Below are 15,542 nucleotides of genomic sequence, written 5' to 3' on the forward strand. Positions count from 1 at the left end.
TCTAAATTAGTTATATAAAATAAAACCGATTTTATTAATTCTTTTATAATTTGTTTTGTTCTTTATTTAAAATTAATATTATGTGAATAAATTATCTTTTCATTCGGTTAAAATTAATTATTGCATTTTTAATGTTTCTAGGGAAAAAAATCACTCTTATTAAATATAAAATTTTATCAACTAAATCGCGAGAATAAAAACAAAATTATAATATTAAATTTATTAAAAATTGATATTGTTTTTGTGATCATATATATCATACTCATTTTTTATTAGAGCAACAATGCTTTTTTCTTTTTACGGGAAAGGAGTACAAAAATAGTTCAAGTAAGAAATAATTGTAAGAAAATAACGCATTGGTAATTATAGTTGGTGGATTTGTTTGGTTGAAATTAACTATGTATAATTTTGAAATATTAATTGAGGAAGAGTGTTCAATATCAAACTCTCGTCATCACTAGTAATTTATAATAACGTAATCAAGTGTATTTTGTAATGACATGGTAAGAATGTTGGGATAGAACCAAGAGAAGAAACAAAAGTGCCGTAGTCTAATCCTACAGGAAGATTAAGATTAATTTTAATAATTCAACTTTGCTGATGCTAGCTTGCACATAAATAAAAAACCAACGTGCGTTGTTTATAAGAAAAAATAAAGGAAATATTGAATCTTAAAATTGTAAGTATTAATTTTAAAATTTAATTCTATGAAATATTAAATCTGACAGCCACATATATGGTTCTGTAAGCTGGCTATACTGTATATTTGGCATTGGTGGTTGAGCGCATGTGCAATGTGTCTAAACACCATAAATATTAGAAGTTTCTTAGAAGGAAAAATATGCCTCAATTATTTATAGTGCGTGGTACCAATTAATTATTTTTAGTACAAAAAGGGCGGGACCAATTAATTATTTTTAGTACTAAAAGGGCGGTACCAATTAATTAATAATTGGAAGAAAAAAAATGACATCATCTATGATTACTGTGTAGAGAGAGAAGCATCGACTCATGAATTTATTTCTCTGGGCAATTCAGAATGGTGTGTTATGTTGATCTGTACACCAACAGATTGCAGAAAATAAAACATTATATGATTCCGTTACACCTTTTTCTTTCATTTCCAACAAATTTTAATATTACTTTGAAGTGATCTGTAGTCTGTACACCAATGACTAGCGGAAAGAAAAGAAAATCATATATATAAGATTTATAACACGTTAGAGTTTAATGACACCTCAACAATTTTTTAAAGATTTGAAATAAAGGTTAACGTTGGAAACGTTCTAATTAGAAATATAAAGGCTAAAATAAAATGATCTGTTATTAATAAATAAACAAGATAAAGAATTTATGAAAGGATTTTTATATTTAAGTTGTTAGTTAGACTTAAGTTTTTAATGAGTTTTAATTAAAACTAAATTAATAAAGAAATGAATTTAATTTTTAACTAAAATAATCTTTAGTTAAATTTTATTTACCTTAAAATTGAAAGACAGTGTACCCTCATAATTGAAAAGAAAAGACAAGAAACCTAAAAATGTACTCTTATAATTTTGTTCAATATCACAAAACTTCCTTGACATGGCCTCCAGAAAAAATATAGACTCTATGGAATTTCAATTCTATAGATTTTTATAGATATATGAAGATCTATATTTCTTGTTTATATTTTTTTTCTGTTTAATATTACTCTATTTGTTTTTAATTATAAGTATTTTTAATTTTTTTAATATAAATTCCTTTTCAAATTACTAAACATATTTATTATTGTTTTTTAAATATAGTATTAGCATAATTGCTCCAATTGATACTTAATTTAATTTCAGGTAACGTAATTTATTTATTTATTTATTTTTCAATTTGATCATTTATTTAATTTTAAGTAACAAATTGATATTTTATATCTTAAAATATCAACAATATTGTCATTTCTTTATATAAATTTAGAAAATTCATTAAAATCTTCAAACAAAATCTATAAAATTTAATATCAAATTCAAGAAAATTCATATATTCATCAAATGCATAACTCAAATATTCAAATAAACTCATATTTCCATCTCCAACAACATCAAATAAATAATAAAAATGTGAGTTTATTTGAAAATTTGAGTTATGAATTTGATGAAATCTGATTTTATATTGAAGGTGATAATTAATTTTATGAGTTTTGTTTAAAAAATTTGATGATTTTTTTTGAATTTTTGTAAAAAGAATGAAAATATTATTGATATTTTAAAATATAAAAGATCAAATTATTATTTAAAATTAAATAAAAGATCAAATAAAAAAATCAAAAATAAAGAATTGTTATCTAAAATTAAGTTAAGAGATCATGGAATAATTATATCTATAATATTTATTAATATTACATTCATTTACACAAGTGTTTTAGAAATATTGACAAATTAAATAAAACCATTAAATGTATTGTATAATTTTTTTTAATATATGAAAAACGCTAATGATATTTATATAAAGAGGCAAATAGAGTATTTATCTTTCCTACCCATAACAATCTAATGGCAATTGGCCAAAGACATAAATCTATCTTCGATCGGTTGTGTTTGAGTTGAATTGCTTGAATCTGATCAATAATATATTGAAGGGACAAGAGTCTTCGCGAACCTATGTGGGAAGGATTGATGAGGCTGTGTGAAGTGCTAGGGTTTAGTTTTCTCATTGTAGCTTTAGTCATGTACGATGAAAGGGGACTGAAAATGGCCCAATTAGCCCATACGGATCCCAATGTTGTTTGGCTTGAAGAGGTTCTTGGTCATGTTGTAAATCAAGTCCTTTTGTACCTTTTTATAAAACCTGTTGATGTTTGCTTCAAACGAAAAATCTAATGGTTGAAACTTTAATTTTGTTATGCGATGATTTTGCATTTTAATTTTTTTCAAAAAGAAACTAATAAGTGAAACTATTTTGAATAGAAAGTAAAATTACAGATTCAACATATTGAAATGTATAATTGTCGATTTTGCTTTGATGCAACAATCAATTTAATTAGTAAGTGTTTTAAGCGACTCTTCATAATTTGAAGCCTAATTTTTTTGTTGCTATTTTGACCTCACTCGGATGAACTAATGGACTACAAATTGAGTCCATATTTAACTATACAAACTTTTAAAAAATAAGTTTAATTATAATTTTAGTTATTTTATTTTTATTTATTCACGAAATTGATTCTCGTATTTTAAAAGTTGACAGGTATCTCCATTTAGCTTTTTAATTAAAAAATAATGACATGAGATTTTTAAATAACGTGACATATAATACGATAATGTAAAATGATTAACACCTATAAAATTAAAATAGAACGCAGTAAAAATTTAACTTTCAACTTCAGAAATTTTTTGGATTTTTAATTTAATTAATGCATATAGATTATATATCATAGAATTATATGTCACGTCATTTAAAATATGTCAATCTTTTTTTAGTTCAAAAATCTTAGAGATGAACCACAATTATTACTTTTAAAACAAGAGAACTAATTTAATAAATTATAAATTGATAATAATAGAGAATTAATTATTAATATTAGTTTTGTGAAAGCTACCGACAAAACAACATTATGTTATCAATAAAAATTGACAATTTATATTAAAGCTTTTATACTTTGATGACAAGAACGACACCATTTCTTTCTAAGTACACTTTGATTACACTTTGGTTTGGTTGACGTTCTTTGTACAAATAATAAGAATCACATGCAATAAGATTAGGACAGAACCCATTTTATGTTAAAAAAAAATTTCATAAACAGTTTGCTGTCCTTTTCACTACTTTATCCCACATACATTATATATACACACCTTTTCAACATTTTTTTAATTGATAAGAAAAGAAATTGATAAGAAATTGTTAAGCAAAAACACTGTATTACTTACAAAACTGTCAATGAGAACATTGAAATTGTTCATCTTGATGTTTGCTTTAATTAGTATCACTCACTTTTTTTTATTGGATTTCATTTGTCTAATAGTGATTTTGAGGATCATTTAGAGAAAAAAGACTCATTCTTGGTTGATATTAAGCTGAGTAACATAAAGATAATATCTTTATTATTAACATGAGTTAGTGAACATATTGTTAACATGAGTTGCTGGAGTAGTATAATGTATACACATTATTTTCTTCTTCAACTAAAATATGGAAAATTTTCCATGAGTTCCTGATGTTGTCGTAGAACAGTTGAAATGTCTTATTTCATTCTTTGAAAAATATACAAAAAATAGATTTGAAAATGCCATTAATTTTGTTAAAAAAATGTATATAATTATTAAATAAAATATTAATAATTTATTTATTAAAATTTAAAAAAAAACATTATCTAGTAATTTCGCTTTAGGCCCAAACAAAAACACTATTGTATTTTTAAAATGATTTTTCTTGTATGCCCTGAGATAACTTTTACAACGCCACATTTTCTTTAGAACAAGTACATAATATTATTACTGCGTCAGGTAATATCTTTCTTTGATACTTAAAGGTAATATCTTTCTTTTGATGTTTAATCCAATGCAATGTTAATTAATTCGTTTGATGCTTAAAGGTAATATCTTTCTTTTGATGCTTAATCCAATGCAATGTTAATTAAGCGGGTAAATTGAATTTTGTATGCAGCGAGGATTATAATATATGTCTCAATTTTGCATAGGAGATATTGTATGAAAAAATTGTATGGTGACTGATTTATTTGCAAGATATTCTATGAAAAAAAAAGCTTCAAAACAATAAAAATAATTTAAAATATTAGTCATATATATATATATATATATATATTAATTCTATTATAATTTAATGTCTCAACTAATTAACTAATCATTTATATTAATGCGTTTATATTTTGTTTAGACATTGGCAGCTCCATCATTTTACTACTACACATTGGCTTAGCAATGGCCACCAACTATTTGCTGGAATCCAACACGGAGATGCATATCTCAAATTCCAAATTTCTTCACTGTTCAGGGCCTATGGCCATCGAACCAGTATTGGCCACACCCATCATGATGTAGTTCTTCTGAGATATTTGTTCTCAACGATGTGAGTTTATCAGTTCAATTAATTCTCATTTATATGATCTTGTGTTATCATGTTAACTGTTTGACTATTTTTTTTTATATGACTAGATTCAAAATATAGGGCCGAACCTTAACCTTGCTTGGCCAGATTTATTTGGCAATGATGGCCAATTATGGGAGGATGAGTGGAAAAAAATATGGAGTGTGTTCGACATTCATACCAGTGGACTATTTTCAACACACCATGACTCTATGGTTTAAATACAATATCACCAACATGTTTGTAGAGGATGGTGTCCCACCAGGGGATTGGTATACTCGACAACAAATCACGAGGTCTATAGAGAAAAAGACTCAAGCTTCACCCGATATTGTTTGTACGGGTCAATATTTAAAAGAGATACACGTCTGTCTGGATCCTACAACAGCAACAACATTTGTGGCTTGTCCAGGATCACCGAGTTGTCCTACCTAGATTGAGTTTTAGGCACATTAACTATAATATATAATATATGCTTTGTAGTTTATATACGACTTCGGTTGTCCTCTAGGACCACCTAGTTGTCCTGCTTGGATATACTTATAGGCACAATAACTATAGTAATATATGCCATATAGTTTTTATATGACTTATGCAAAGACAATTTCCAATTTCTTTTGATTATATATATGCTTATAATATTTGTAGAATTTTATATGAGTTTCTCTATTCTATATAAATTTAGGTTATAGAAACTTTTAAAGTTAAAAACTTAATTCAATTTAGTAGATAAAATTAATGTGTGCCATGAGAATGATGATATCATACTATATATTTAAAATTATTTTGATTGTCTTTATAATCATAATCTCATTAAATATAATTTTTAAAGGAATTAGAAGGTGGAACAACCCATGTATTTCTTTTAAAAAATTCATTTAGTTGCTGGAAAAGATGCACTCATCTTTTCACAATGATAATGATAATTCTAATGGTACTTTTCATAAGAATATTTTTAACAATAACAATCCATATCATTCATTATCTAAAGAGACATAACGTTCTCTAAATACACATATTATCGCGATCTTTATTTTCATTAATAAATTAAATAACTTAAACAAGATATCAAACAATACTTTGATCAAAATGACAAACATTGATGATAAGTCTTGTCCAATAATAGTAGCTAGAGGTGGTAATTTGATCCAATTATCCATCACTCATCCAATCCATCCACTACATAATATAAAATTTAATGGATTGATTCTATTATATCCATTTAAAAATATAGATAGATCCATCTTTTTTTTTTCTTCTTAAATTGGATGGATCACATATTTTATTTAATGGAATCCAATGAATTACATTTTTTTAATTTAAAAAACATATAATTTTAAGAAAATTTAATATTTCAAAAAGCTATTTTTTATTTATAAAATAAGAGAGCTAATTCCGTAAATTGATAATAATAGAGGAACTAAAACTGCAATTAAATCTAAACAATAAAATGCTTTATATATTTAATAAAAATACATAAGTCATCCAAAATATTCATTTCTTGATCCAAAAAGAATAATTCTTATATTTAAACGCTCTTAATTTTTATATACTTATTCAACTTCTTCTTTTTTCTCTATATATATTCTTTATTAGATTATAAACATATTATATTTATCATATCACTCATTCTATTTTTATCTTGTTTTTATCTTGTTCAAGATGTAGAATGAATATATAGATATCCAGCAAACTTTTCCCCTAAAAAGATACAGAAGTCATAGGAAGAAATGCAATGTGTATCTTAAGTTGAATTAGACCACAAAATATTCGGCTAAATAAGTAGTCCAACCAAACAGCCCAATTTGACAATTCTATTGAAATTTATCAGCATCGCCTAATAAGCTAATCGCTCACAAATCCAAAAGAACATTCTTTCGTTTTTTTTTATAGACTAATCGAACACGACGTTCTTTTTAACGTGAAAGATAATTTTATAATTAAAAAAATCTAAGAATAAATTACAAGTCCAGACAACATAAATAATAGATGATATCTTTTTAATCCACATATTAGATTATAATCAATATTAATTGGATACTTTTGATTGGCCTCATATCTAACATGTAAGTAAATCAAACTATGAAAATTAATACAATCTTGAATAATAGAACCAGCATAGATTGAATATTGTTGATAAGTGTTCAACAATACAACCACATTTGAAACATCTGATTCTGCTATAAAATTCAAGAAATGTATATGTTTTGCAAATTCTAAACCTTTCTACACAACTAAAATTTCGACTACCTCTGAATTCGGTAATGAAATGACTTGTCAGAAGATGGCAGCAACCACTACACCAACTATATCTCTCAATATAACGGCAATACCCTACTTACCTCATCTACTAGACCTATTGTGTGAACATTAAACTTATAATAACCACTAAGTGAAGGATGTTCAGTAAACATCATATATAGGTAAAATTAGAGCTACACTAAAACTGCAACGCCAACAACACTACACTAAAACTGTTAAAATTAACAATCGATTTGTGTATCTTTTGAATAATGGTAGCCACATAAACATCAATTCCCTCAAAATATTTTGGCTTAATTGCACTTTTGGTCCTCCTATTATAGGTGAAAATCGAAAGTAGCCCCCCCATTTTGTTTGTCCCCAGTTTTAGTCCCTCAAACAGAATTTGAGTTCAAATCATGATGAATTGTTATTTTTTTTAATGACGTGACAGACGCTTATGTGGAATAAACTCATTATTATATTATTTTTGATTAAAAAATATAATTTATATTTTTAAAAACCATTATTATAATTGTGACAATATTTTTAAAAATACAATTTAATTGTTAAAATTAAGTTAAAAGAAAAAACACCTAAAATCATGAACCCTAAACAAATCAAAATCAAAAGCATTCACTCATGAACCATAAAATCATTCTGAACCCTAAAATCATGAACCCTAAACAGAAATCGTGAAATCGTGTTTGTCCTTTGTTCACTCGTTTTCATCAGTGTTCGTCGTTTGTTCATCTTTCGTTTTCATCAGTATTCAAATGGCGAGTGGAGGTCATTTCGAGTTCTCTCCATCTTCACATACGAAAGAAGATATAAAGTTTTGTGCTAGGTATGTGATTTTAGGGTTTTCGCTTTGTTTTATTATTAACATTATTAAACTCTGTATTGAACTTTGATTTTAGGGCCAAATTTTTTTCTCTACACTGTTAACAAAACTTTATGCCTTTATGCCGTTTTAATAATGTGGTCCATGCATTTTTAATAATGTGGTCCATATGCTCTATTGTATTATTTTGTGGTGCATGTGTAGTTTGTTTGAGGCTTAGTTTGACGATTTATTCAATGGTTTGTTTTGTGTAGGCCAGCTTCAGTCCACATAGTTAGGTTAAGAATTAACCATGGGGGTAGTTTTGTAAACCACCCAGTGAAGATGTACGTTTGTGCCCAAGTGGATGAGATGAATTGGTCTTGGGATGTAGACTTAATGTCCCACATGCAAATTCAGAAGCAGATTGCATAAACATATTGCATAATTTAGAAGCCGATTACATAAACTGATCTGAAATGAATGCATATTGCTTATGTTGAACATTGTTAAGGTCCTCTAGTAAAAGATCCAGAAATCATTGTCATGAGTCTTTTGTTTCTGCTTCAACAACTGCATATGCAATGGAAATCATTTGATTATTCCCATCATCATCCTCATATAACTCACCCATATCATCATCGTCATTATCTGAGTTAACAACTGCATATATGCATTATAAAAAAAAAAATTATATAACAATATCGGTATTTGTTAATTGAATTAAAATATAAAATCCATTATTTTTATAATACTTCAATTTATCTAATTCATCTTTGTTGATATTATTCATTCATCTTTGTTGATATTATTCATAGTCAGCAGACAGAAACAAAACTTTGTTTTTTCCCTATATATGTCTCAGTCTCACTACTTTCCCTTTTCTCTTTCTCTTTTTGCTTTGAATATCTTTCTTATGTCTATCAACCTTTCTTTTTTCTCTTCATGGCTTCCAACAACACCACCCTTTTCCACACACTTCATTCCGGTCGCTTGAAACATCGAAATTCAGTGGTTGCCGCCGCTCTTAATTACCGCAGAGGTAAAAACAGGAAACATTCGGGTATTAGCTCCCCTGTGAATTTCAGACAAGGTTTCGTGAAAAATGAGGTGGTTTCTGCGAGGAAGCTTGCAGCTGGGTTGTGGCAGTTGCGGTTTCTTGAGTTCTCACGTGCTCACGGTTCGTTATGTTCTTCCAACTCTAAGGTATCTATCATTTGTTTTAGGATTCTATTTTGATTTGGTGCAATTCTATAATATTAATTACCTATATGGATATATTTTGTCCTCAGTTTGAAGCCTCTATGCCATTTATTAAATCTTCAAAAGAAGGACCAACAAAATGGAACCCTTCTCTTAAAAAAGCATCCAATGAGTATTCCACAATAGTTCATAGAAGGAAGCTTCTAGAAAACAAAAAATTAGCCACTAAACATGATTCAATTGTCACTGTTTTACTTGAAGAACTCCTTCAAGCTCAAAATTCCATCAAAAAACTTAAAGCTTCACAGAATTCCTCCAAGGAAAAAATCAAACATATTTTGAAGAACATTAAATCAATGTTAGATGAGTTAGCAAGGGAAAGAAAAAGTAAAGAGATGATGGAATTACTTAATACCAAATTAGTACATGGATTGGATTTAGCCAATGAATCACCAATAAGTTTAGAAGAAACTACGAAAGAGAAAAGAGAGAAAGAGAATTAACAGAGGAAGTTTGTGACAAATTAGGCAAGGAAATAGTTGAAGAAAAGGCTAAGATTGAGAGGATTTTGAAGGAAGTTGAAGAAGAGAGAGATATGATGCAAATGAGCGAGCAATGGCGCGAAGAACGCGTGCAAATGAAGCTAAGTGATGCCAAAAATGTACTCGAACATAAATATAATGAAATGGTAAATTTGATTGAATATTTACAAATGTTCTTAAGATCAAGAGGTGATGAAGTTAACAATAAGGAAATAGAGAATGTCGACTTGATTAAACAACAAGTTGAATCGGTTAACATTCCACAAATTCTTGAACTTTCTTATAATTTCTCAGAGTCTCGTGATGTATTTCCAATCCACATTCAAACAGAGTCAAATGATGTATACCAATGATGAAGGAAGCTTCAAAGAGTTGGAATTATTGGGACAGGAAAACTCAAAATCATCGTATAATTCGTGGGATGAAACAATAAGAGAGAAGTGAAGGTGAATTACAAAAGTAAGAACAATAAGAGAAATAAATTAAATTTACTAGAGAAATAGATATACAAAGAGATATAATACATGAGAAGTGTCAACATCACACAATTTCTTTTTGTCTTATTTAACATCACACACTTGAATAAATATTTTTTAATATATTTTATTTAGATGAAGTAGATTTTATATGAATTTTGTGAAACACGTATAAATTTTATGTTAGATAATATGTTGAAAAATATGTATTAAATAATATTTATTTTAATTAGATGTAAAGGAAAGCTAAAAATATTAAAATCAAATATCTTTTCAAAACATAATTTTATAAAAATTTGGTTTTTTTTTAAACTTTCGACAAACTCAAAATTTTGAATTTTTTTAAAAGTAGTAACACACTCGAATCTTTTTCTTGTTGCTTTTCGAAAATCATTTGTCTCTCTTTTTTTCATTAAAATGTCAGTTGATATGTGATTAACTATAATTTACAAACAAACAATGCATTCTAAATATTTAAAATTTCAAATATCTTAGAACATATTTTTACTCATAAAAACATATATTTTAAAAAATTGAAATTTCAGTTTACTTTTAAAAACATTTCTATTTTTATTTTTTAAAATTTATGTTTCTTTTAGTTTTGTTAACAAGGAAGTAATAGATTTTTTAAGTTAACCATTGTTTATATTTTTAGAAACAATAAAAATATTAAAAATTTATTTTTATTATTTTCTAAAATGCAGGTTCATTAACTGATGTTTAATCTTCTATAAAATAATGGTTACCTTCAAAAATTTATTATCAAAGTAAAATATATACATACTATAAGAATTGAAAATAAAAAATATTTTCAAAAAATAAACAATCCATGAATTTTGTGGATACGTTTTGTTTGTTCCAGAAATTTGAGGATTTTTTATATATATTACTTTTTTTTAAAATACCAAATTGTCACATAGTGAATAAATAATACTAAACTGTCCTAAGTTTTAGCAGTAGTAGATGATCGCACTTCGGGCATGCGACATCCCGAATGTTTTTTTTAATAGAAGGTCGCATCTCTAGGATGCGAATGTAATTAATAAATAAAAATAATAAAATAAAATTATATTAATAATAATAATAGTAATAATAATAATAAGAGGAAGTTGTTAATAATAATAATAATAACATTAATAATACAATAATAATAATAATTATAATAAAATACCACAAGTTGAAAAAAAAAATACATCAAATTCAAATTTTATTATTATTATTTTTATTAATATTCATTTATTAGACCGAGAAAAAAAAAATGGAAGTTGTTATAATATAATATGTCTTTTGTTTTGACACGTCTATTTAACTACAATTTTTTTCTCCATAATGTATTTTATTTTATTTTTATAATAGTATTTTGATTTTTTAATTATTTTTAATTTATTTAAAAAATCAAAATAATATTAATTAAATAAAATATATTAAATTATAAAAAATACATCAAACGGTTGACTAATTGTGCCAAAATAAATAACATGTCCTTACTATTTTTCTGATAAAATAACAACTTATTTTCTTAACAACTCACTGTTTTGTTTTACAGTTAAATTAACACTTAATATTACTTTGTTAATAATTCAGTTATTGATTATTTAATAAATTAAAAATAATTAAAATATTTAAAAAAATCATAAAACACATTATATCAAAGAGAGAAAAAAACAGTTAAATAGATGTGATAAACCAAACAACGCGTTAAGTTATAACAAATTCCTCTTATGTTTTTTCGTTTGTAATAAATAAAAATTAATAATAATGATAATGTTAAAATTTAATGTATTTTTTTAAAATTGTGGTATTTTTTCTTTAATTTAATGTATTTTCTTTATTCAAATTAATTAATTTTATTTTGTTAATATAATTTACTTTACATTATTATTATTATTATTATTATTATTATTATTACTATTAATAATAATAACAATATAATTTTATTTTATTATTTAGTTTATTAATAATTTTTTTTAAAATATTATAATTATTTTTGTTTTATTAAATTAACAATTTTGTAATTGTAAAAATGAGGGGGAAAAAATTGTAAACCTAGTACATGATCGTATCGTAGGGATGCGATTATTTAGGAAATCGTGCTAAAAACAAAAAGAAAAGTCTTTAGGAAATCGTAAGTCAGGAGTGCGATTATTTAATCGTGCTAAAAAATATGACAGTTTAGTTTTTTTTTTCATATCATGATAATTTAGTATGTTTAAAATAAAACATACATAAAAATAAATCCAAAATTAAAGTTTAAATTTTTCATAAATTCATAAAATCGGATAAATCAAAATATTTTAAATTGAAAAATAGTAGTAAAATATAATTTTTGGGAAATTGTGGAGTGAGAGAAATTGGCAGAGGAGTATATATATTATTAACAAAACATTATAATCATACAAGGCCCATTATAATTATAAGGTCCAGCTTGAAAATGAGTAATGTGGTGAGGTTTTGTACCGTGCACCCCCCACTTGTACCTCCCACTCTCTCATCATTAAGGAAATTTTCAAATTGCCCCTAATATTATTAGTAAAAACCCCCAAAAAGATTCTCTTCTTTTTTTTTTTTCATCCATTTTATTCGAAAGTTTGAATTGTCCGAATTACATCATTCCAACCTTTGAAACTTTCGAAATCCAAAAGTAATATAAATTTCGAAACTTTGAAATTTTCGAAATATTAACTTTCTAAATTTTGAAAGTTTTCATGAACATGAAACTTTCGAAGTTCATTTTTTCCCAAAATTTTAAAACTTTTGAAACTTTCGAAAGTTTCCATGAACATCAAACTTTCGAAAGTTTTCCATGAACATCAAACTTTCGAAATGCAGAAACCTTCGAAACTTTCTGACAATCTGAAAGTTTCGAAATATAAAATTCAGAAACGTAAAGTTTTTCAGTTTCGAAATTTTGCTATTCGTAGAAAGTACTGCATTTTTATTAGTAATAAATAGTAATGAATTAATACTAATAAATAGTAATAAATTTATAATAATAAATTTATAGTAATAAATAGTAATATATTTATAGTAATAAATTAATAGTATTAAATTTGATATCTAATTTCGGAAGTTTCTTTTGAGATTTTCTAAAAATGAATTGAAAATTTCGAAAGTTTGGAATTTTTGAAACTTTCGAAATTGACTTACTTCGAATGTTTGAAATTTTTGAAAAATATGTGTTTCGGAAGTTTCACATTCATCCAAATTTTCGAAATTTTCTGGAAATTTTCATTTCGGAACTTTAATATTCAACGAAAGTTCCAAATGATATGTGTTTCAGAAGTTTCAAATTTTTCCAAACTTTCGAAACTTTCTGGAAATGTTAACTTCGAAACTTTCATATTCATTGAAAGTTTCGAAATTAGTAATTATTTTTGTAAAATTTTATTTCGAAAGTTTATAATTTAACAAAAGTTCCGAATAGATAATAAAACTCACTTTTAATTATTTCGAAAGTTTAAAACTTTCGAATATTAAATTTTTTTTTTGTAAGTTTCGAAAGTGGGGGTGAGAAAAGAGAGTGATAAAATAAAAAGGGTAAAATAGTCATTAGAAAAAAAAAATGAGGGGGTGGGAGGTAAAAATGGAGGAGTGCACGGTACAATTCTCCTAACAGAAAGACCACTATCAAACATAGCCCAATTGTCAATTTTGTGATACTTTACAATAAATTACAAGTCAATATATGTTAGAGTATGAGCATTATTAGTATTCTCTATTTTTTTTTCTAACACTAACTTTACTTTTAATTGATACTTGTTTACGTGTAAGAGACCATACATATCACTATATAAGTTCACACAAATGTAAAGTTTTGAATTTTGAAATCGGAACAAAACGTTCAACCTGCTAATATTAACATTTGTCAATGGAGTTAAAACTACTTTTAATTGAAATTTATTATATAAGTTTATGAATATAAAATTCAATATTTATGTGGGCCAAATAAATAGCTATGTGATTCACTTTTAATTTTATTTTTAAGAGTTTGACTTAGTAACTTCACGGACGAAATTCAAATTATATTTTAAACGATTGTAAAATGATTATCCATTTTACGTTATAAAAAATAATTTATTTTCTCTAGTTTTTTTAAGATAATTAATTTTCGAATTTAATAATGGTACTAAACTTTCATAATTTCTTTAACTTAATGATTAGGACCACGTAAAGAAGACTAGCTAAATTGGGAAAATGGGATACCAAAATGGCATGGGGACAACAATGTGTGCTTTTAAGAAAGATGTACTGATCTTTATAGTTGATTCAGATATACTTAGGAAACAAGTTACAAGTATCCCAAAAAGACATCAGTGCTTCTTCTAACAAGATAAATGCAACCAATTAGTAGTCTTGTTTTTTGGTGTGGTGGATTTTGAAAGAGAAGGGAGGGGTTTTTTTATATAAATATCCTGTTTTTAAAATTTTAATACTAGATTGCTCCACTTCTCAAAAATAATACTAGATTGTCCTACTTTTTAGCCTCAGTTGCAAGTTGCAAGTCGCAACCTGGGGATGCGACTTCCTGAAGAAAAAAAATTTGAACTTCACTAGATGGTTGCATCCTGGGGATGCGACCTCCTACTTGCCTTAGTTTTTTTTGTTGAATTTTGTTATTTATTATTGGGTATATTATATTAGATATATTATTTTTATTATTATTAAATATTTTAAAAATAATTATAACATTAAAAAATACAAAATATTATTATAAATAATAAAAATAATTAAGTTAATAATATTATATAACTTTTAATAATTATTATAATAATAAAAATAATAATTTTAATAATAATAATCAAAAGAAAATTCTATTAATAAAATAAAAATAATTTTATTATTTAATATATTCAATAATGTATTTTAATATTATATATTCTTTGGTTGTTGAATTTTGTTATTTATTATTGGGTATATTATATTTATTATTATTAAATATTTTAAAAATAATTATAACATTAAAAAATACAAAATATTATTATAAATAATAAAAATAATTAAGTTAATAATATTATATAACTTTTAATAATTATTATAATAATAAAAATAATAATAATAATAATTTTAATAATAATAATAAAAAGAAAATTCTATTAATAAAATAAAAATACTTTTATTATTTAATATATTCAATAATGTATTTTAATATTATATATTCTTTGGTTGTTGAATTTTGTTATT

The 15,542-nt window shown here is 25.3% G+C and overlaps 3 protein-coding genes across 3 annotated transcripts in view; all 3 read left to right on the plus strand.

Moving 5' to 3' along the window:
- The first annotated feature begins 4,910 nt into the window (after positions 1 to 4,910).
- Positions 4,911 to 5,511, plus strand: LOC113787272 (uncharacterized). Its single transcript, XM_027336280.1, has 2 exons — positions 4,911 to 5,003; positions 5,158 to 5,511. The coding sequence occupies exons 1-2, from the start codon at positions 4,911 to 4,913 to the stop codon at positions 5,509 to 5,511; spliced, it is 447 nt and encodes a 148-aa protein (XP_027192081.1).
- A 3,516-nt stretch (positions 5,512 to 9,027) lies between these two features.
- Positions 9,028 to 10,505, plus strand: LOC140919224 (uncharacterized). Its single transcript, XM_073364840.1, has 2 exons — positions 9,028 to 9,346; positions 9,433 to 10,505. The coding sequence occupies exons 1-2, from the start codon at positions 9,086 to 9,088 to the stop codon at positions 9,844 to 9,846; spliced, it is 675 nt and encodes a 224-aa protein (XP_073220941.1). The 5' UTR covers positions 9,028 to 9,085; the 3' UTR covers positions 9,847 to 10,505.
- Positions 9,948 to 15,542, plus strand: part of LOC140920603 (ribonuclease S-2-like) — a 10,272-nt gene continuing 4,677 nt past the window's right edge. The window contains exon 1 of the mRNA XM_073369336.1: positions 9,948 to 10,190. Coding sequence (XP_073225437.1) covers positions 9,948 to 10,190 — 243 coding nt within the window. The remainder of the gene's footprint in view (positions 10,191 to 15,542) is intronic.

Source organism: Cicer arietinum, chromosome 1, assembly GCF_000331145.2.
Source record: "Cicer arietinum cultivar CDC Frontier isolate Library 1 chromosome 1, Cicar.CDCFrontier_v2.0, whole genome shotgun sequence".
NCBI classification, from domain to species: Eukaryota; Viridiplantae; Streptophyta; class Magnoliopsida; order Fabales; family Fabaceae; genus Cicer; species Cicer arietinum.